Source organism: Ambystoma mexicanum, chromosome 6q (genome assembly GCF_040938575.1).
Source record: "Ambystoma mexicanum isolate Mex_15411 chromosome 6q, UKY_AmexF1_1, whole genome shotgun sequence".
Classification (NCBI taxonomy): domain Eukaryota; kingdom Metazoa; phylum Chordata; class Amphibia; order Caudata; family Ambystomatidae; genus Ambystoma; species Ambystoma mexicanum.
In genome coordinates this window covers 1587540689-1587563314 of record NC_090937.1, presented here as the reverse complement: position 1 = coordinate 1587563314, position 22626 = coordinate 1587540689, and the positions used below count along the sequence as shown (strand labels likewise).

The 22626-nt window shown below is 50.9% G+C and overlaps 1 protein-coding gene across 1 annotated transcript; it reads right to left on the bottom strand.

Moving 5' to 3' along the window:
- Window positions 1-380: 380 nt before the first annotated feature.
- On the bottom strand, window positions 381-22452 carry LOC138515656 (homeobox protein notochord-like). Its single transcript, XM_069630343.1, has 2 exons — window positions 22321-22452; window positions 381-1072 (listed from the first exon to the last, which is right to left on the bottom strand). The coding sequence occupies exons 1-2, from the start codon at window positions 22450-22452 to the stop codon at window positions 902-904; spliced, it is 303 nt and encodes a 100-aa protein (XP_069486444.1). The 3' UTR covers window positions 381-901.
- Between the last annotated feature and the right edge of the window lie 174 nt (window positions 22453-22626).

The following is a 22626-nucleotide window of genomic DNA, read 5'->3' as shown; positions in this document are numbered from 1 at the left end:
CGGAAAACGCTGGGCAGTAACTTTTAGAACAGACTGAAAACATTGGACAATAAATGTTATAACATCCTGCGAACACTGGCCAGTAACTTCTGTAACAAGCAGAGAACTCTGGCCAATCATTTGCATAACAGCCTGAAAACACTGGGCAGTAACGTTTAGAACAGCCTGAAAACACTGTACAATAACTGTTATAACAGCCTGATTAACACTGGCCAGTAACATCTGTAACAGAGAACACAGGGCAATAACTTTTATAACTTCCTGAAAACAATGGCCAGTAACGTCTGTAATAGGGAGGAAACACTGAGAAATGGGTTTTGTAATAGCCTAAACACCCCGGCCAGTACCTTCCATAACAGACAAAGAACTCTGGGCAATAACCTTTATAACAGCCTGGAAATACTGGACAATAACTGTCATAACAGCCTGAAATCGCTGAGCAGTAACTTCCTCATGCCAACTCAAGCAAAGCACTATGTTGGTGTTCTACTCCATCACAAAGGGCCAGGTTGGTTGTAGGGCACATTTGGCTCCCTCTGCTGCACCCTGTACTCGTGGCATCCAAGGTGGTTCTCTGAAAGGACCTTGCTACAGCACCCGCCCTCTGGGCGTTTATATCTGTGCCAGTCTAGTTTGCTGAAGTCAGGAGGCCAGGAGGTAACTGAGGTCCATGGAAGATTGTCCTGCAGTATACTTCTCACTCTGCCTCATTTTTACTGGTATTTCCAGGCGGGCCCACCGTGGCTCACCTTCACTTGTAACCAGCCATTGTTGTATGCTGTGGCATCTCGTATTACCAGAGCTCGAGGCCCCCTCGGTGCCAGCGATTTACTTTCTAGGCCGCGTCCAATACATGCGCAAATGAGATGTCCATTCATTGAGGATCACAAGGGATAGCTCTTCACACCTCCACCTCCACGTGGCCGTCTTCACTGTCGTGGCCCTCAGCCTGTTCCTGTGACGCAGGTGGCGACACAGGTGGCGGCGCGCCGTACTTGGAGAGTTTAGCCTTCTTCTGCTCCAGGCTTTGCTTCCGCCACTTGATTCGCCGGTTTTGAAACCATACCTTGACCTGCAATAAGCACAAAGACAGTTTGTTAGTTGTGAGACCAAAACGTGATTTCTATATATGAGGTGCTGCAGGTGCCCTCAGTGGGCGGAGGGTCGTTTCTGTGATTTCTGTGGCTGTTTGTGCTGAATATTTCAAGTCGCACTTATTGTCCTGTACCTGATGGCCAGGTACATAGAACTGCGCATTTATTTGTGGGTATACAGGTGGGGCAGTGAACAGAGGACCCTTTCTCTGTCCTGCCACTGGGCATCTAAGCCTGCTGCTTGTTCCTGAGTTGGTGGGCACGTGTTTATATCTATTTGATATGTCTGATGTATACTTAAGGTAGATTTCATATCCAGCCGACCGCTACACATCGAGGACTTAATTCTATTCTGAATAAGAATGGCTAGTGTCTTAAAGCCAACATACTGGGGACACCGGGAGTTCTATAGCGGAGGCACACGCGCCACAAACCCAGCAATAATCCCTAAAAGAACTGATCTTTGGTGCACAGCTTCACCGAAACCTCAAGAGATGTATTTCCAGCTGCCATATGACTGCATGCCCAGGGACCCAATGGTTCTACTATGAACCTGTATTCAAAATATATATGTTGCCCTAGATCAGTGGTCTGCAACCTGCAGATCTCCCATTTGCTTTGGACTACAACTCACAGAACCCTTCACCATCGACTATACTGGCTAGGGCTGATGGGAGTTGTAGTCGAAACCCCTTCACCATTGACTATGCTGGCTAGGGCTGATGGGAGTTGTAGTCCAAACCCCTTCAACATTGACTATGCTGGCTAGGGCTGATGGGAGTTGTAGTCCAAACTGTCTGATGAATCAAAGGTGGCCTACCCCTGCACTGGATACTGTACACCTAGAAGGAGGGCTTGCACCCCTGGCTACTGCGCAGTTGAGGTTGTATAAGCACAGTACCCATACAAATCCATTATGTTATCTACGTCTATCCACAGACCTAGAATGCATTGTGTATATTCAGGGGCCTTGAGCACGCAGACACTGGCAAGCGAGTAATAAGTCTAATGCCTATAATAAGGTTTCAGGTGGGATTCGAAGACCAAGCTACCATAGGAAGTTCCACACTCTTCCATGCTTGACCACCATAATGATAGGTAGGTGATAGGTTATTTATAATGCGCTTAATACCCAGTGGCTTCTAAGCGCGTATCCGGGGATCGAACCTGTGTTGCTCCACGTCATCTTGCTTCCAAGGCGAGCATGTTGCCCCTGAGCTATCCTCCCGAGCTACACTATACCTAACACTCACATGTGTTCTATACGCGACTCTTTTGTGACATTCCAAGAGGGTTTAGTACACTCAGCTCGCTTAGGACTGTAACAGGGTCTTGCATACACAGCTACCAACGGGCTGCCCTCGATCCGCAAAGTGGGATTTGCACAGCCAGCGAATATAAACATCTAACATGGTCTTGTGCACCCAGCTATCGCAGGACTGCACGGGCGTCTTGCACACTCCGCTACCACAGAACGGTAAGTGAATTGTGTACACCTAGCCAGAGCTGGCCCGAGGCGTGGCAATCGGTGCGGTGGCACAGGGTCCCGCTGTCAGAGGGGCCCCGCAAAGCACCAGTGTCTGCCTGAACTGCTGTGCAGCTTCCGTGCACGAAGCTCGCGTGAGGCCACGGTGTCGCCTCCCAACCTGCCGTGGCTCTCTAGAGACACCCGTTCCCAGCGGCCCATCAGATGCTGCAGGCTCCTTAAAATGACTGCTTAACGCTTTCTTTCTTCAAGCAGTGCCTTAAAACGGGGTTGACTTACAAATGATGGCCCATCTAAGAGACTATTGCTTTGGAGTAGATGTTTGTTAAGAAATGCAAATAGGCATTTTCATTCTGAAAGTACACACAAAGCACCAGTTAGATGCCTATTTATACACTCTCCTCCAGGTGAATTACAATATATGAAATAAAACAGTTTTAAATTAGCTACACTCTTTTCAGATGTTTCTTTTCGGTAAAATTTAATATTTACATAACATATATGAACCCTTCATTTGTCAAACATTGGAACACAATGAGGTAACCTTTTCACACATTACATGTATACATCTTGAAAATACATTTTCAAAACCCAAAGGCCATTTTTTTGCTTGTTGCTGAATTGCATTCTGGTATTTGTATTCTCCCAGTCAAGATAGGGGAATAATGCGACAATTGTAATTATTTTGCTGACCATATTTCTGTGATGTTTTATATAGTTGGGTGGGTACCTTACTATGGTATGTGTACTTCTCAATTCCTCTTTATAAAGCAGAGTATTGTTAAGAGCCAGATGTGGGGTTAAGGAGGGGGAATGATGAATGGGAAAGTCAGTCCTGAATATTTGCCCAGGATGTGCCAAGAGAAGTTGCAATCTTGGAGACTGGTGCAGTTATTTTTCCCTGATTGTGGCCATGTGCTGATTTTCAGGGCACAAGTCAAGAATAAATGTGGGTGGACAGTGTAACGTTTTTCAGAGGGCGGACACAACCCCTCAGTTGTTTTTTAAGGTCGGCAAGCTTGCTCAAGCATTTGGTTACCAGAATTTCACCCATGGTAAGAGATGTGTTCAAGTTCCTGAATTGCTGAGTGCTCTCAAATCTGGCCTCCGGCACTTAACCAAAGTGAGAGCTCCCACAACTTGTATCACACTATGCCTTATATGCCAAAATTGAATGTCTGTACAAGGCATTCAGCTGTCTGCTACTTCAAAAAACAAAATGGCCTCCTGACATTGCCACATAGGTAAATGTTACTATTGACAATTCCTATACTGGACGCCACAGTGTATTTGTCTACTACCTTACACATGACAACATAATTGAACTTCCCATGATACCTTTGCGTACTAAAGACTAATTCTGGGATATCACTAATGTCACTATTCATGGAAATTAGGCGGAGGCACACCTTTTTTCCTGCCCAGCGACCCGCAAATCCTAAGGCCGGCCCTGCACCTAGCTACTGTCAGCCTTACAGAGGATCTAGTGTGCCCAGCTACACATTGTGAACAGAGGATAGCACAGGAGCAACACACTGGTCTTGGAAGCAAGACCATGCAGAGCAACAGAGGTTCGAATCCCGGATCTGCGCTTATAAACCGAACACGTATTGGTATTAAGCGCGTTATAAGAAACCAATAAATAAAAATATACCCCTCTCTACCATAGGACTGTTACAGGGTCTTGCACACCTAGCTAACGTAGAACTATCAGACGGTCTTGTACACCCAGCTACCATACACCCCACATGGAAACTGGGACCCCCCAGCTACTATAAGACTGGAAGAAAATATGGCTGTAAGGAAATATGGCAATACCAGCTACAACAGGATTGTAAGAAGGTCTTGCACACCCAATTACCATATAACTGAGATGGCCTTGTGCTTCCTGTGTAATTCATGTACCCATCAGATGCATTCTGCTATTCCTCAGAAGCATCCGCTTTGCCACGGGGCGGCTGGGACCGATTAACCACTGCATGCATCAGAACAAGCATGGCAGATATCACTGACAGAAGGGCCCTTGCTTGACCTCTGTTTCAAAATGAGTCCAGGGCCTGAGCACCAGATAGCCCCGGAACAAACTAAGCACTGCATAAGACAACAATAGGATCAGCCGCCACCAAGACATCTAAAATAGTCCTTTGTACCCAGATCATGCCCAACTGCAAAAGGCTTTACCGGGTGTCATAAAAGTAGAGACGGCCTCAAGGTATGATACCCTATTTTTTAAATGCCTTAAGGGGGGCCCTGAGCAGCTTCCCCTATATAGCCTTATAACAGAGCAACATATTTCTTAAATCAGGACATTAAGCATGCTCTTTGCAGCGTGCAGTTTACAGGCTGCCTTTGCTGGAGGCCGCCACCTTCCTCTGGCCTTTTGCAATATCTAGCTACATTCTTATTTCATTATTGACTTTTTACTCTGGATCTATTAATAGCTGTCCAATTAAAAATGTAGTGCTTCAGTTCCCTGTGGATGCCAGTAATCTGCAGCCATTAACCTCCACGCTGCATTCCTTTATCTTCATTAAAATTTAAGCAGCCACAGCTGCCTCTCACTATTTTTCAAAGCTGTAGACAAGTGGGGCCCCAAACAGCATGTTGAAATGTGCCCCCGTGAGCTCCAACACATTTTGAGCCGGCCATGGATAATAAAATATCTTCTTTATAATCTGCCTGTACACAAGTGTTTCTAGGCATGACAAGACAAGGGAGGGAAGACAGAGATATGACAAGACAAACAATCTTACTGGGCCTGTGTCATTCAGATCATGCAAGTGCGACGACATAAAGTGTAGGGGGAAGCGCATATGCAAGTGCGACGACAAAGTGTAGGGGGAAGCGTAGATGCAAGTGCGACGACAAAGTGTAGGGGGAAGCGTAGATGCAAGTGCGACGACATAAAGTGTAGGGGGAAGCGTAGATGCAAGTGCGACGACATAAAGTGTAGGGGGAAGCGTAGATGCAAGTGCGACGACAAAGTGTAGGGGGAAGCGTAGATGCAAGTGCGACGACATAAAGTGTAGGGGGAAGCGTAGAGGGGGAAGTGCCAGGGAGCGGGAAGGGAGGGGAAGTACAATCAAGTCAGCAATGCTCTGAGTAAGTGCAGCCAGGGCACTGCGGCCCTGGGTAAGCGCAAAGAGGCAGGGGACTGTGTGGGGTACAGTTACAGCCACTAAGTGCACGGTAGGCCCGAAGGTAGTGCAGTGGATACTGATCCTGGAGGAACCTGGCACCCAGTAGACTCTGAGGGTAGCTAAGCAACCAATTGGCGCAAGAGACAGGTAGGTCAGCATGAGAGTGAGAGAAATCAAAGTTGAAAAGGAAGGACTTGAGCTGCTTCCGGAACTTCAGGTGCTCCAGCTCAAGTTTGAGAGGGGCAGCCGGCAGGGAGGCCATTCCAGAGGGAGGCACCCACAGAGGAGAGAGATCTAAAACCCTCCCTTGCCCCCCTCCCAACTCTGCCCGGAAGAGCAGGAAGTCGTTTCGTTCCTGACTCATCAGCAGGAAACTGAATGGGCTAGAAGTGCGAAAACTGCCCACTAGATGGCAGAGTTGCATAACGAATCACAATGAAAGCCACTCCATAACCGCGTTCTTAAGGCAAGAAGAGTAGTTTCTATTTAAAATACACCATTTTGTTCCTTATTAGCTCTTCAAAGACATTTTGAAATACTAGCTTTCGTTTCAGAAACAGGTGAGGGCAAGACTTGGCACATTTGACTGCAGCATTATTTGTAGACGAAAAATAAATTTGGTTAGCACTGGGGTAGATCCAAGCGGCTGCGGCCTGCGGAGAAGTTTAGAGGTACAGTCACCAACGCCATCAGAGTCACCGCGCCCCAATCGAGGGCGTTCATTTTGCTCTGAACTGGAAGCTGGAAATTGTAGTCCTAGGTCCACGAACGTAAAAGCAAAGAAAATACAAAGCTCACGTTTTTACATTACACGTCTTTGGTCTGTGTGGCAGTTGTCCAGCACCAGACTGTTGTTACTTGGTCAAGTGGGGAAGCTGGGTTTAGGCCTCAAATCTCGAAGTTCCTGTGATATCAATTTAACCACGACACCATGTGTCTTCCACTGCAACGCTCTTACACTCTCCGGCACAGAACTGTGGCAACAGAGTTCACCATTACACGAGGGCGCCCATTTTATCATCCCGGAAATGATCAAACTCCGAGCCTACCCTCTCTGCCCGTCTGAACTGCAACGCCATGTTATGATTTGCTATCTGTGGTTTCAGTCTGTGCCCATCCTAATCATTTTCCCGGATGGCACCTATTACCGGTGCCATCCGGTCATAGGTGCCAATACGTCTTTACCCCGCCACTGGTACCCCTGGCTTTTCTACGACTCTCTTCTCTCCCTGGCGGACTCACTGTTAAATTCTCCTACCCGCTTACACCTCCTGCCCCCACTTTCCCCTTAAAGGCAGACCCAGCTGTTACCACTGGATCTTCAATGGAGCATTTACCGAGCTCCCCCCTTTCTCCCCAAAACACTGCAGAAAGGTAGGTCTTGGGGGCTCCCCTTCTTATAGCATATGCCCAAGTACCTCTGCCAGTCCCATAGACTCAGAACAGCACTCCCGATTGCACCCATTTACAGCACAGGTTTCTCCCCCTGTCCTTTTAATCAGCCTCCTTACTCTCGCCAGACCAGGCCATGCACAGTGAGAAGACCCCCTTACATTATATCACATTCCAGGCATGTTCTAATGTCTCTGCCTAGCCATTCTCAGTGGAAGGAGACCGATGCTTCAATCTTTCCATTTACTTTCCTCCCGTTTGGTTTCTTGGCCCTTGTTGCCTAATATTAAAATGACCTGGCATCATTGGTCTGTGTAGGGCTGGGTGCTGTGCTGCCACAGGGGGACACGGCACAGTACAGAAAGCGAGAAGAGACAGTGCACATCTATGGGACGATTACAACTCGCCTCACTCCATGAAAAGGCTAAACAAGTCTCACCAAGAGATCCCCACACAGAGGCTAAAGCCACAATGACCTTTGCCTGCCAGTAATGACACAAAAGCCCCCCAGGAGGCTTCGCTCGGGTTATGCCTTTGCTAAAAGTAGCTTAGGGTTCAGGCTACTCCATAGCAGAGCTTCAGAAGTTGGCTGCCCCCTCATACACCACCAGTGTGCAGCTGCCTGCTCATACACTACCAGTGTGCAATTGCCCCCTCATGCACCACCAGTGTGCAGAGGCCTCCTCATACACTACCAGTGTGCGGCTGCCTCCTCATACACTACCAGTGTGCGGCTGCCTCCTCATACACTACCATAGTGCGTACCCCTCCTCATACACTACCAGTGTGCAATTGCCCCCTCGTACACCACCAGTGTGTGGCTGCCCCCTCATACACCACCAGTGTGCAATTGCCCCCTCGTACACCACCAGTGTATGGCTGCCTGCTCATACACTACCAGTGTGTGGCTGCCTGCTCATACACTACCAGTGTGCGGCTGCCTCCTCATACACTACCAGTGTGCGGCTGCCTCCTCATACACCACCAGTGTGCGGCTGCCTCCTCATACACTACCAGTGTGCGGCTGCCTCCTCATACACTACCAGTGTGCGGCTGCCTCCTCATACACTACCAGTGTGTGGCTGCCCCCTAATACACCACCAGTGTGCAATTGCCCCTCATACACTACCAGTGTGCAGCTGCCTGCTCATACACTACCAGTGTGTGGCTGCCTCCTCATACACTACCAGTGTGCGGCTGCCTCCTCATACACTACCAGTGTGTGGCTGCCTCCTCATACACTACCATAGTGCGTAGGCCTCCTCATACACTACCATAGTGCGGCTGCCTCCTCATACACTACCATAGTGCGTAGGCCTCCTCATACACTACCAGTGTGCGGCTGCCTCCTCATACACTACCATAGTGCGTAGGCCTCCTCATACACTACCAGTGTGCGGCTGCCTCCTCATACACTACCAGTGTGTGGCTGCCTGCTCATACACTACCAGTGTGTGGCTGCCTCCTCATACACTACCCGTGTGCGGCTGCCTCCTCATACACTACCAGTGTGCGGCTGCCTCCTCATACACTACCAGTGTGTGGCTGCCTCCTCATACACTACCCGTGTGCGGCTGCCTCCTCATACACTACCATAGTGCGTAGGCCTCCTCATACACTACCAGTGTGCGGCTGCCTCCTCATACACTACCATAGTGCGTAGGCCTCCTCATACACTACCAGTGTGCGGCTGCCTGCTCATACACTACCAGTGTGCGGCTGCCTGCTCATACACTACCAGTGTGTGGCTGCCTCCTCATACACTACCATAGTGCGTAGGCCTCCTCATACACTACCATAGTGCGTAGGCCTCCTCATACACTACCAGTGTGCGGCTGCCTCCTCATACACTACCATAGTGCGTAGGCCTCCTCATACACTACCAGTGTGCGGCTGCCTCCTCATACACTACCAGTGTGCGGCTGCCTCCTCATACACTACCAGTGTGCGGCTGCCTGCTCATACACTACCAGTGTGTGGCTGCCTCCTCATACACTACCATAGTGCGTAGGCCTCCTCATACACTACCATAGTGCGTAGGCCTCCTCATACACTACCAGTGTGCGGCTGCCTCCTCATACACTACCATAGTGCGTAGGCCTCCTCATACACTACCAGTGTGCGGCTGCCTGCTCGTACACTACCAGTGTGCGGCTGCCTCTTCATACACTACCAGTGTGCGGCTGCCTCCTCATACACTACCATAGTGCGTAGGCCTCCTCATACACTACCAGTGTGCGGCTGCCTCCTCATACACTACCATAGTGCCTAGGCCTCCTCATACACTACCAGTGTGCAGCTGCCTGCTCATACACTACCAGTGTGTGGCTGCCTCCTCATACACTACCATAGTGCGTAGGCCTCCTCATACACTACCATAGTGCGTAGGCCTCCTCATACACTACCAGTGTGCGGCTGCCTCCTCATACACTACCATAGTGCGTAGGCCTCCTCATACACTACCATAGTGCGTAGGCCTCCTCATACACTACCAGTGTGCGGCTGCCTCCTCATACACTACCATAGTGCGTAGGCCTCCTCATATACTACCATAGTGCGTAGGCCTCCTCATACACTACCAGTGTGCAGCTGCCTGCTCATACACTACCAGTGTGCGGCTGCCTGCTCATACACTACCAGTGTGTGGCTGCCTCCTCATACACTACCCGTGTGCGGCTGCCTCCTCATACACTACCATAGTGCGTAGGCCTCCTCATACACTACCATAGTGCGTAGGCCTCCTCATACACTACCAGTGTGCGGCTGCCTCCTCATACACTACCATAGTGCGTAGGCCTCCTCATACACTACCAGTGTGCGGCTGCCTGCTCATACACTACCAGTGTGCGGCTGCCTGCTCATACACTACCAGTGTGCGGCTGCCTGCTCATACACTACCAGTGTGTGGCTGCCTCCTCATACACTACCATAGTGCGTAGGCCTCCTCATACACTACCATAGTGCGTAGGCCTCCTCATACACTACCAGTGTGCGGCTGCCTCCTCATACACTACCATAGTGCGTAGGCCTCCTCATACACTACCAGTGTGCGGCTGCCTCCTCATACACTACCAGTGTGCGGCTGCCTCCTCATACACTACCCGTGTGCGGCTGCCTCCTCATACACTACCATAGTGCGTAGGCCTCCTCATACACTACCAGTGTGCGGCTGCCTGCTCGTACACTACCAGTGTGCGGCTGCCTCCTCATACACTACCAGTGTGCGGCTGCCTCCTCATACACTACCATAGTGCGTAGGCCTCCTCATACACTACCAGTGTGCGGCTGCCTGCTCGTACACTACCAGTGTGCGGCTCCCTCCTCATACACTACCAGTGCGTGGCTGCCTTCTCATACACTACCAGGTGGAGCACATTATATTGAATTGAGTTATGGGCTCAAACATTTTGAATAGCCATCGCCAACCTGTAATTTGACCATTAGTGTGCCCTTGCCTGTGCTTTAATGAAATTTTGTGGGGCTCATCTGCACACATTTTCCTAGGCTCACTGCATGACATACACATAGACCGGTGTACTCTGGGTCGACACAGTCTACAGGCGCAGTCCCCCTGTCATATTTAGTTGGGATCTGACAAGTGGAGTACAGGATGCATCTTCATCTGCCTAATTAACCAACAAAGTCTCCATGGTGCCTCTGTGTCCTTTTGTTGAGCCCTGTAGTTGATGGCAGAATTTGAATACTAATCAGTGTTTAATTCAAACAGGCCCACATGGGGCCTGGCTGCAGAGGCTAACAAGGGAGACAGGAAATCCCAACACCCTTTCATATGTACTGTGTCAACCTGAAGCCAGCTCCTGCTCTCAGTATCAATTGACAGTGAAATGTCATGTCTGGGACTGTGTGTTCACAGTAGTCAACCCCACAGGGGGACCCCAATCAGAAGGTGGGAGGATGTGGTTTGGCGTAGCCAGAAAGTCTGTTCTCGCCGCAGCTTCAAGTGAAACCTGCCTCTTTAATCAGGAATCACAGAGATCTTGGGACCCTCTGATCCACAACAGACAGGGATATGGGTGTGACTTAGTATTACATGTTTTCACCCCTTTACCTTTTCTGTTGTAAAGCACTCTGGCTATGACCTCACACATAAAGGAGATTGTTGGTGGAGACCCAGGATTCATTCATTAAGGTAGGCTTAGACTACACTGATCCTAGTGGACCAATTATCTTTAAAAGCGGGCCGAGACCCTCTTTTGCAGATCATATGAAGGCTTCACCAGAAGCAGAAGGAAGAACTCATCAATGGACCCTGGCTGAAGCTGCAGTCTGCCTTACATCTTTCGTCAGTGAATGAAGGCCAGGACCTCAAGGAGGAAAGCAAGATCCCTCCACTAAACAACTCCCAGGAAACAGCGGGAGATACCAAATCCAGAGGACCCTCTAGCAGCTCCAGAACCAGTACCCAGCAAGCACAGAGGGTGCCCTGCTAGACTCTGCAGCAAGCTTCCTAGGTGAGAAGGGCCAGAGAGTCTCTGAACCAAACCAAGGACAAGGCAACTGCCTGCAACACACACCTCAGCTTTGGGCCATCTGCCTTAAAGAACAACACAAGCCCAGTGAAGAAGCTATGAGAAGTGCGTCGATAAATATCTACCGACGTCCACCTTAAAGGACATTTTTGAGCCAGTCGAGCCACCCTTGAGCTGTAACAGACTGCGCTGCTGACTGTTGTGCTGAAGTCGCAAAGTTGTATGAGCTCCTCGACCAGTGCTTCAGAAATGCTGACCAGCAATGAGACAACGGTTCCTAACCCCAAGCCGCTGTGTAGGCTCGCCTGGAGCAGTCCATCCAGCTTCGCTAGCTGAACTGCCTGCCGCCTGATACCGACAGCTGTCTCCCAACTTCAACTCTGTCACAGAAGCTGCAAAGCGCCCTGAAACCGACTTGACCCTGTTGAGCACTAAGAACACCTACAAGCACAAAGTACATTGTGGTTCTATCCCCCTGGTCCTTCTCCGAAGGTCCCTAGTGACATTGTATGACCCATTACTCCCTTTGTGTTGAAACTAAGCATCCTTCGACTATTGCGATTAATTATTATACCGTCTACCCTCCTGCCAGTTTCCAGAGTGCATCCCTTTTCCTTCTTTGAAACGGCTTGTCCTCTGCATCCCTTTATAGGGTGGGTTGAATTTTCTAGTGTGTTAGAACCCTCTGTTGTGATAATAATAAAGTAGATAGTTGTATACAACGTAACTGGACAGTCCCTTTTATCATTGGGTAATAATTGTATTTTTGCTGTGTTGCAACTAACCAACGATCCACAACCTTTTGGAGGTAAGCCTGCCGTTCCGTTGAAACACTTGTGTATAGGCGTGTTATAAATGCCATATCATATCATAAATTCCATATCATATCATTTCAGTAAAAATTGGACAAGGAGGTTTATAATGTGCTTGTGTTTCCAATCTGTTCAAATCCCTTCTGGTGTACTAGAGGTGTGGGGCTGATTGATGGTTTAGAAACCGATATTCATCCCTGGACCACTGGTGCCCCTGAAGTTGATTCGTAACATTGGTGCCAGGTGGACTGATCGAGTTGGAGCCTCCATCCCCGCACCTGAGCCCTCCAGCAAGCACTGGCCTCCTTCTCCACCACGAGGCCAAGGAGTTCCAACTACCACACAACACTGAAAGGTAAGCCCTATTGGGCTTTAAGGGGCATTGCAGCACCCCCAGCTGAAGGAGAGCATTTGCACAGATCTTTTCAAATAATTAATGCGAAATGTCAGATGCAAACATTTTTATTTAGTAGCTGCCTGTGAATGCTATCGGCAGGATTCCTTTGCCGATTTCCTTGCTGTGTGTATCCCTTTCCAGCATGGCCGCCGCTTTATCTAGAGACACTGGAGTACCTCCCATGATCTAATTGGGCCCTGCCTACATCTTAGGCCCAATCAGGCTAGCCGGCAGGTGAAAGCCGGCCCACAAGGCCCACTTCTAAGGCCCCTGTATGTGCCTGTCTGGGCTGAGGAAGCCTGTGCTCCCCCTCCCCCACAAAGCATTGTTCAGCCCCCAGGTGGACAGCCTGTTACCTCATAAACTTGGGCCCCTGCAACTCAATGCGCCCTGAAAAATACCAGGGACTGAGCATTGGAACTGCCTCTCTACTAATCCCAACAACTGCTGAACCAAGGTGTGCCTACACCACTCTGACTTCCTTACCTTACTTAATCTCACTCATTCCTTCCCACATCACATATTGTCCTTTTGAACATTCAAGGCCTGGTGTGTGTTTTTATAACATCTCTGCTACATCTCTAACACCTTGGCATGAGCCATCATCACCTTGTACTACATGCCTATGAATGCCTGCCTAGCCAAAACGTTTTTCAAATGCACCCTCCACCTGTGTTGCTAATTTCGTTTTGTGTGCTTAGAGTGCATGCATCATAAAACATATTTAGGGGGCCTTGCGTATGCTCGGATTGCTATTCCAGTGCATCTGCCTCTTGCTTCTCTTGGCTACTAGGCCACCCGGGGAGTGTGTGCTTGTACTGTGCTGTGCAGCCCCTCCTATTTCTTCCTCCTTCCTCCACCCCTATGGCACTCGCCATCTCCCCTATTTTTTCTAACTGCTATACTATCCCCTATCCTCCCTCTCTCACAGAGTCTGGAAGAAAAAAGCTCTAAAAAGATATCCTGACCACTAACCCGGCCTGCCTATCGCAGACACTTATGTCAGCCCAACTTCCAGACTGATCTTTACTGATATCCTCTTCTCTGTCCCCTCTCCAGATCTATGACTCCCCATCTCTACTCTCTCTCTTCTTACATCCTGACCCATTAACAGTGGTAGTAAATGCGAAGTCCTCTTGGTGGGTTTCACATCATCCAGGTGTATCATTAATGTCTATCACACTGGCACTATCGTGGTTCAGGGTTGGCAACCCAACCCCCACCCCTTTGACCAGCGCATGCCGTCCCTCATTAACTTCCTTCCCACTCCTGCTACTACTTCTTCCTCTTTCTCTGTCCTGCCCCCTCTCTGACTGGTGTACCACGCCCCTGTACACTCCTTGAAAAACCTTGAATGGTGGAGATCTCTTGCATCTAACCATGCTTAATGCTCGTTCTACCATCAAACACTCTGCCAACATCTGCCTTATTCTTGAAGACCTTGACCTTGATATCCTTGCTCTTACAGAGACGTGGCTCAAGGCCAGCTCAGTCACTGCTTTTGACTCCCTTCCCCTGATGGCTATAAGATCATCTCCAAGCCTCAGTCTAACCGTGCAGGTGGTTGGGTTACTCTTACCTTTCCTGAGTGGGTCCCTTCCTCCCTCATACCCACCCAGCCTTACTCTTCCTTCGAGAGCCTGGTTTGCAAGCTGGTCATCTCTCCCACCTCCTCACTGACCATTGCCCCCATCTAAAGACCACCTGGCTTTACCACCCTGTTCCTCTCTGAATGGGCTGATTTCTCCTACTCTCTCCTCACTACCACCACTAAACGTCTTCTCATGGGCATTTTTAACATCGACCTTGACTCCTCAATCATGGCTTCTACTCTCTTCCATGGCCTCTTCACCTCCCTCTCCCTTCTTCCTTCTGGACCTACCCACTCTTGATGTCTTCATCCACACCGTTCTATCACTTACTCTCAACTGACCTCCCCACTCTCCTGGTCAGACCATTCTCTCCTCTCACTTAGGTCCTCTCGGCCCTATGACAACTCCTCCCTCAGCAATGCCAACCTCGTTCACGAACATCCATCAGATGAAATGAGTGTCAGTTGCCGCCTTTGCATCCCTCCTTTGTCCCCACTACAGACGCTATCTCAGACTCCGCTCTCAGCAACCTCCATCTTGCTTTTACCATCACTCTTGCCAATCTTGCCCCAGTCATGAAGATCCACCTGAAACATGCCTCTAAGCATAAAACTTGGTACGACTCCGAACTTGCAGCCCTGAAACGCAAGCGCAGAGCTGTGGATTGGAAGTGGCAGACATCAGGATCACCCTCTGACAAACTAGCCTGTCACCTGCTCCAAAGGCAATACAAACTCTCCACCCGCACTAAGAAAAGTGTCGACATCCAGGCTCGCATTCCGAGTGCATCCAACAACATGGCGGACCTCTTTAAATTCTGCAGCGATCTAGCCAACCCCTCTGCAGTCTCCTCCTCACCTCTTCCTTCCCAGGTCCTTTGCAACACACTAGTCACACACTTCACTGCAAAAACCCATGACATCCTGAGCACTCTCGTGCACCTCTCCCCCTCCCCTTCACCCACACCCTTGCTTCTTATGGCCTCCCATCCTCGCTCTGCCTTTCTCTCCTCCTTCTCTCCTATCCCACCTGATGAGGTCACCAAAGTTGTCCGCTCCATGAAGGTCCCCTCCAAACATGACCCCCCCATACTCCTTCAGAACCATTAAGGACAATATTGGCTCCCTTGACCTTCTACTCACTGATTTCTGCAACCACTCTTTTGCTACTGGATCTTTCCCCTCCTCCCTCAAGCACTTCCTTGTGCTGCCCCTCCTGTAAACACCTTCTGCAGATCTGTATTGTCCAGCCAACTATGGCATCATATCTCTAAACCCATTCCTTGGAAAACTCCTGGAGAGAACCTGGTCTTCCCCCAACTAACCCAGCACACTGAACTTGTTGGTTGCCTCCATCACCATCAAAATTGATTCCGAGCATCCAGAGGCATGGAAACTGTTCTTCTGAACACAGGTGAGGAACTGCTTGTATCTCTTGATTCCAATTCTCCAGCTGCACTCATTCTACTTGATCTCTCCACTGCATTTGATACGGTCAACAACTCCATCCACATAAAATGACTCCACGATACCCTAAAATGACTCCACGATACCCTAGGTATCTCGGAGTGGGCACTGGACTGGCTGACCTCCTTCCTCAGTGATCGTCTGTCGCAGGTTATTCTAGGGTCTTTCTCCTCCCCCACCTCTATCTCCTCCTGCGGCATCCCCCAGGGCTCCAACCTCTCTCCCTGGCTCTTTAACAATTACCCAGCTCCACTTGCACACCTCATTTCCACCTTCTCCCCAGACTTCCAGTGTTCTGCAGATGACACACAACTCTTCTTCAAACTTCCCTCTGATCCTTTCTTACTTCCTCCATCATTCATGACTGTCTATCTGCTACCCAGTCCTGGTGAATCTTCAATGATCTCTGTCTCTAGAGCTCTGGTTCTCTCTAGGCTAGACTACTGCAATAGCCCTTTCCTTAATCTACCCTCTTCTTCTCTCCGACCCCCTCGAGCCCATATAAATCTCCACTGGCTCCCAGTTGCTGCAAAGATCAAATTCAAATTCCTCTGCATCATTCACAAGGCTGTCTGGTGCAAGGGGCCACACTATCTACAACATGATATCACTAAATACACTCTCTCTCCAGATCTTTAAAATATAACAAACTGGATTTCAGCGGGTTTCGTGATTCACATCTTATGTTCTAGCTGGGGCGCAGTCAAGATTACGGGACATAGTTGGCCAAAGTGACTACTTTTCTTTCTATGCACTGATGTTGTCACGGGAGAGGCAGGGGGCGCTGCATGGTCACCGAGACCGGGCATAACTCTCGGAGGTTTGCAGGCCTTGTGATCTGGGTGTTTATATGAGGGACGTGTGAGCCTCTGAAACGTATCTGCCTGATCCCCTTCATCTCAATGCGCGCCACGTAACTTGCCAAGGGACTTGGTTGCAGTTGCAGGGGTTTCATTGGAGGAGATTTAGAGCCAGCAACTCCCCGGGGTCTGGGTCCATCGATAGCGGCATCTATTGTTTTGGGAGGATAGCTCAGGGGTTACACGCTCACCTTGGAAGCAAGAAGACGCGGAGCAACACAGTTTCGATCCCCGGGTCCGCACTTAGAAACCTGTGGGTATTAAGCGCGTTATAAATAACCTATCATATCTATAAAGAGTGACAGTGAGTATGATTTAAGCGTTTTGTGAAGTGCAATGCAAGCTAGGAAGGTGGGCTCTGGGGGCTAATTCTGGAAAAGCACAGTCAGGCTGGGGGGCCACTCAGAGGAACAACAGTTGCTGCATTGCATGCCAGAGGTTGTAGGATAGATGGGCGCTCTGCAGGGATGTTATCGACCACATAAGCCACCCTAAACCGACAGAAAGCTCAAAAGAGCAGACTCTTCCCATCCAGCTGACCAGCCTTCATCCTCTAGGCCCCAGAGACCGGTTAGGTCTTCGCTGGGGGACAAGATCTTTTGCTCCTCCCTCTGACCTCTCGATTTACCAGACTCTGATTCTCTTTCCAATCTTCAGCCTCCCTTTTCTCTTTCGTCTTGTATGGTTCTGTGTGCGTCCCGAGGCCTGCGGGCATGTGGCGCGATATCCAAGATTTCAAATAAATAAAGTCCTCAAAGGCCCACGCTGCACTGACCGGCACTAGGGTCAGTGTTCCAATATTCTGAACTTGTCTCAGATGGGTTATTTGTGAGAGCAGCTATTGCCCGTGCTGCGGCATAGTGCTTGGAGGCATGGCGTGGAAGCAGGCGGAGCGCTTGCTGGGGGGAAAGGAAGGGACCAGGGACACTGTCATTAGAGTACATCTGAAAAGACATCTGCAACAGATGTAGGCAGACGCTGATGAGGTGAGAGTAGCAAGCTTTGAGGGACACCACTAAGTCAAACACTGTTTTAGGAACCAACCGCCAAGCCCCTGTAGGACCGAGAGGACCATAGAAGGTGGTGGCTGACGGTGTAGAACACCCGACAGATCTTAATATACTCATGCACAGAAAATAATAGCTTCCGATTTATATGGTCTCGGGTGGATAGCTCAGTGGGAACGTACTCGCCATAGAGCCACACAGGTTCGATCCCTGGGTCCGGATTAGAAACCTCTGGTTATAAAGCGCGTTATAAATAACTTATCATATCATACGGTGCTTTTGCCACAGTGTTGTACACAGAAGATTTTAGTATACAGTTATTGCTTCGAAGCCAAAGCTGGCACCTTGTGACAACTTTGTAAGCATGAAAGTCTGAGTGGGCCTTGCTGGGATTCAAACCTGAGATTTGCAAATGACACTCTGATCTCAGCAGCTAGCACATGACCCACTGAGCTATTTTACCGGCCCACAGTACTTGCTGAAAAACGATTAAGGGGGGTTACTAGTACTGGCGTGACATTCAATCAAGTCCAGTATCATGTGTGTAAAGACGCAAACACCTGGCCCTCAATTTCTGGATTTGTTTTCTGACCTTATTCTATGAGTCTGAATACAAGGATGAAGTTGGCCTAGACTGTCAGGCAATGGATCCCAGCTTCTGTTACCAACAAATGTCATCTTTATACAGAGTCCCGATGCCTAGGCAAATAAGTCTCACATGCATTCAACGCTATGCTGTGCACTAACTTTCAGTGCTCCAGATCTGCCTTGGAATGACAGCCCAATCATGACAACACATGAGCGCAGATCCACCATCCCTCCCCCCCTTCTGCAGAACGATGGTCTGATATCAGCACAAATCCTTCTTGCCCCGCTGCATCGCTCCTCCCTTGTATTCCTAGCATCTATTTCCGCCTTCCCATCCTCTCACCTTCATCTTGGTGATGGGCCTTTCTGCATCAGACTAAGGTCTGGCTATCCCTGGCACCACACCGCTCCATGCACAAGGCTGGGCGCCCTGAAACGACCATGTTGGTGATTTGGCGCAGTACACACGTGTATTAACACAGCATAACAGAATGCATGCCACTGCAGTGTAATTTGATGGCAGGGTGGAGGGTAATTACAAAAACAAGGTGCACAAGATCACAGGGTTAGTGCACCAAGTAGAATCCAAGCAAATGGTGAGGCACGGGGTTGGATATGAGCCAATAGGTGGGGTGCTAAAGAGGCCTCAGTGACCTTGCCTCCACTGGTGGAGTGCTGGCTGGCAGGGAATGCGAGCTTTAGGTAGTGCAGCCTCCACTGGTGGAGGGCTGGCTGGCAGGGAATGTGAAATCTAGGTAGTGCAGCTTCCACTGGTTGAGGGCTGGCGGGCAGAGGATGCGAGCTATAGGTAGTGCAGCCTCCACTGGTGGAGGACTGGCTGGCAGAGGATGTGAGCTCTAGGTAGTGCAGCCTCCACTGGTTGAGGGCTGGCAAGCAGAGGATGTGAGCTCTAGGTAGTGCAGCCTCTACTGGTGGAGGGCTGGTTGGCAGAGGATGTGAGCTCTAGGTAGTGCAGCCTCCACTGGTTGAGGGCTGGCTGGCAGGGAATGTGAGCTCTGGATAGTGTAGCCTCCACTGGTTGAGGGCTGGCTGGCAGGGAATGTGAGCTCTAGGTAGTGCAGCCTCCACTGGTGGAGGGCTGGCTGGCAGGGAATGTGAGCTCTTGGTAGTGCAGCCTTCACTGGTGGAGGGCTGGCTGGCAGAGGATGTAAGCTCTAGGTAGTGCAGCCTCCACTGGTTGAGGGCTGGCTGGCAGGGAATTTGAGCTCTTGGTAGTGCAGCCTCCACTGGTGGAGGGCTGGCTGGCAGAGGATGTGAGCTCTAGGTAGTACAGCTTCCACTGGTTGAGGGCTGGCTGGCAGGGAATGTTAGCTTTAGGTAGTGCAGGCAGCCTCCACTGGTTGAAGGCTGGCTGGCAGAGGATGTGCGCTCTAGGTAGTGCAGCCTCCACTGGTTGAGGGCTGGCTGGCAGAGGATGTGAGCTCTAGGTAGTGCAGCCTCCACTGGTGGAGGGCTGGCTGGCAGAGGATGTGAGCTCTAGGTTGTGCAGCCTCCACTGTTTGAGGGCTGGCTGGCAGGGAATGTGAGCTCTAGGTAGTGCAGGCTCCACTGGTTGAAGGCTGGCTGGCAGAGGATGTGAGCTCTGGGTAGTGCAGCCTCCACTGGTGGAGGGCTGGCTGGCACAGGATGTGAGCTCTGGGTAGTGCAGACTCCACTGGTGGAGGGCTGGCTGGCAGAGGATGTGAGCTCTAGGTAGTGCAGCCTCCACTGGTTGAGGGCTGGCTGGCAGGGAATGTGAGCTCTTGGTAGTGCAGCCTCCACTGGTGGAGGGATGGCTGGCAGAGGATGTGAGCTCTAGGTAGTGCAGCCTCCAGTGGTGGAGGGCTGGCTGGCAGGGAATAGTAGTGCAGCCTCCACTGGCGGAGGGCTGGCTGGCAGAGGATGTGAGCTCTAGGTAGTGCAGCCTCCACTGGTTGAGAGCTGGCTGGCAGGGAATGTGAGCTCTAGGTAGTGCAGCCTCCACTGGTGGAGGGATGGCTGGCAGAGGATGTGAGCTCTAGGTAGTGCAGCCTCCACTGGTGGAGGGATGGCTGGCAGAGGATGTGAGCTCTAGTTGGTGCCGCCTCCACTGGTTGAGGGCTGGCTGGCAGAGGATGTGAGCTCTAGGTAGTGCAGCCTCCACTGGTGGAGGGCTGGCTGGCAGGGAATAGTAGTGCAGCCTCCACTGGTTGAGGGCTGGCTGGCAGGGAATGTGAGCTTTAGGTAGTGCAGCCTCCACTGGTTGAGGGCTGGCTGGCAGGGAATGTGAGCTCTTGGTAGTGCAGCCTCCAGTGGTGGAGGGATGGCTGGCAGAGGATGTGAGGTCTAGGTAGTGCAGCCTCCACTGGTGGAGGGATGGCTGGCAGAGGATGTGAGCTCTAGGTAGTGCAGCCTCCACTGGTGGAGGGATGGCTGGCAGAGGATGTGAGCTCCAGGTAGTGCAGCCTCCACTGGTTGAGGGCTGGCTGACAGAGGATGTGAGCTCCAGGTAGTGCAGCCTCCACTGGTTGAGGGCTGGCTGGCAGAGGATGTGATCTTTAGGTAGGGAATGTGAGCTCTATGTAGTGCAGCCTCCACTGGTTGAGGGCTGTTGGCAGAGGATGTGAGCTCTAGGTAGTGCAGCTTCCACTGGTTGAGGGCTGGTTGGCAGGGAATGTGAGCTCTATGTAGTGCAGCCTCCACTGGTTGAGGGTTGGCTGGCAGGGAATGTGAGCTTTAGGTAGTGCAGCCTCCACTGGTTGAGGGCTGGCTGGCAGAGGATGTGAGCTCTAGGTAGTGCAGGCAGCCTCCTCTGGTTGAAGGCTGGCTGGCAGAGGATGTGAGCTCTAGGTAGTGCAGCCTCCACTGGTTGAAGGCTGGCTGGCAGAGGATGTGAGCTCTAGGTAGTGCAGCCTCCACTGGTTGAGGGCTGGCTGGCAGAAATTGTGAGCTCCAGGTAGTGCAGCCTCCACTGGTTGAGGGCTGGCTGGCAGAGGATGTGATCTCTAGGTAGTGCAGCTTCCACTGGTTGAGGGCTGGTTGGCAGGGAATGTGAGCTCTATGTAGTGCAGCCTTCACTGGTTGAGGGCTGGCTTGCAGGGAATGTGAGCTTTAGGTAGTGCAGCCTCCACTGGTGGAGGGCTGGCTGGCAGAGATTGTGAGCTCTAGGTAGTGCAGCCTCCACTGGTTGAGGGCTGGCTGGCAGGGAATGTGAGCTTTAGGTAGTGCAGCCTCCACTGGTGGAGGGCTGGCTGGCAGAGATTGTGAGTTCTAGGTAGTGCAGCCTCCACTGTTTGAGAGCTGGCTGGCAGGGAATGTGAGCTTTAGGTAGTGCAGCCTCCACTGGTGGAGGGCTGGCAGAGATTGTGAGCTCTAGGTAGTGCAGCCTCCACTGGTTGAGGGCTGGCTGGCAGGGAATGTGAGCCTTAGGTAGTGCAGCCTCCACTGGTGGAGGGCTGGCTGGCAGAGATTGTGAGCTCTCGGTAGTGCAGCCTCCACTGGTTGAGGGCTGGCTGGCAGGGAATGTGAGCTCTAGGTAGTGCAGCCTCCACTGGTGGAGGACTGGCTGGCACAGATTGTGAGCTCTAGGAAGTGCAGCCTCCACTGGTTGAGGGCTGGCTGGCAGAGGATGTGAGCTCTAGGTAGTGCAGCCTCCACTGGTCGAGGGCTGGCTGGCAGGGAAAGTTGAGCTCTAGGTAGTGCAGCTTCCATTGGTTGAGGGCTGGCTGGCAGGGAATGTGAGCTCTAGGTAGTGCAGGAGTGCCCAGGCTATGGTCTGGATAGTAGGTGCTTAGTTAGGCTCAACCACAAATCTCACCAAAGCTTACCTGCAAAAGGAGTGGTGCAGTTGCCTGGCATCACACTTCATGGATGCTTCCAGGTCAATAAAGCCCATTGGCACATCTTTCGCTGCTTTGAGTGCTCAGAAGCAGAACCATGCCTGGTTTCTGGCGGCTAAATTTGGCACAGATGAGGCCTTGCGGGAAGACATGTCACGCTAAGTCTCTCCGTTCCTACCTGTGTCTCGGTGAGGCGAAGGGTGTCTGCCAGCTCCACCCGCTCGGTGCCCACCATGTACTGCTGCTTCAGGAACTCCTGCTCCAGTCGCTCCAGCTGGTCGATGGTGAAGACTGTCCGCACCCTTTTCATCTTGCAGTGCCCCGGGCTCCAGGGGGCAGTAGAGAGGTGAGGGGCAGCTGTACACTGACTCCGGTTCAATCCTGTGTAGGCAAAGACAGAACGAGGTTAAAACAAGGATATTGACAGAGCTAGCAGAAGGGGTGGGCATTTGTTTACTGACACGCTACCATCACATTACTGGCA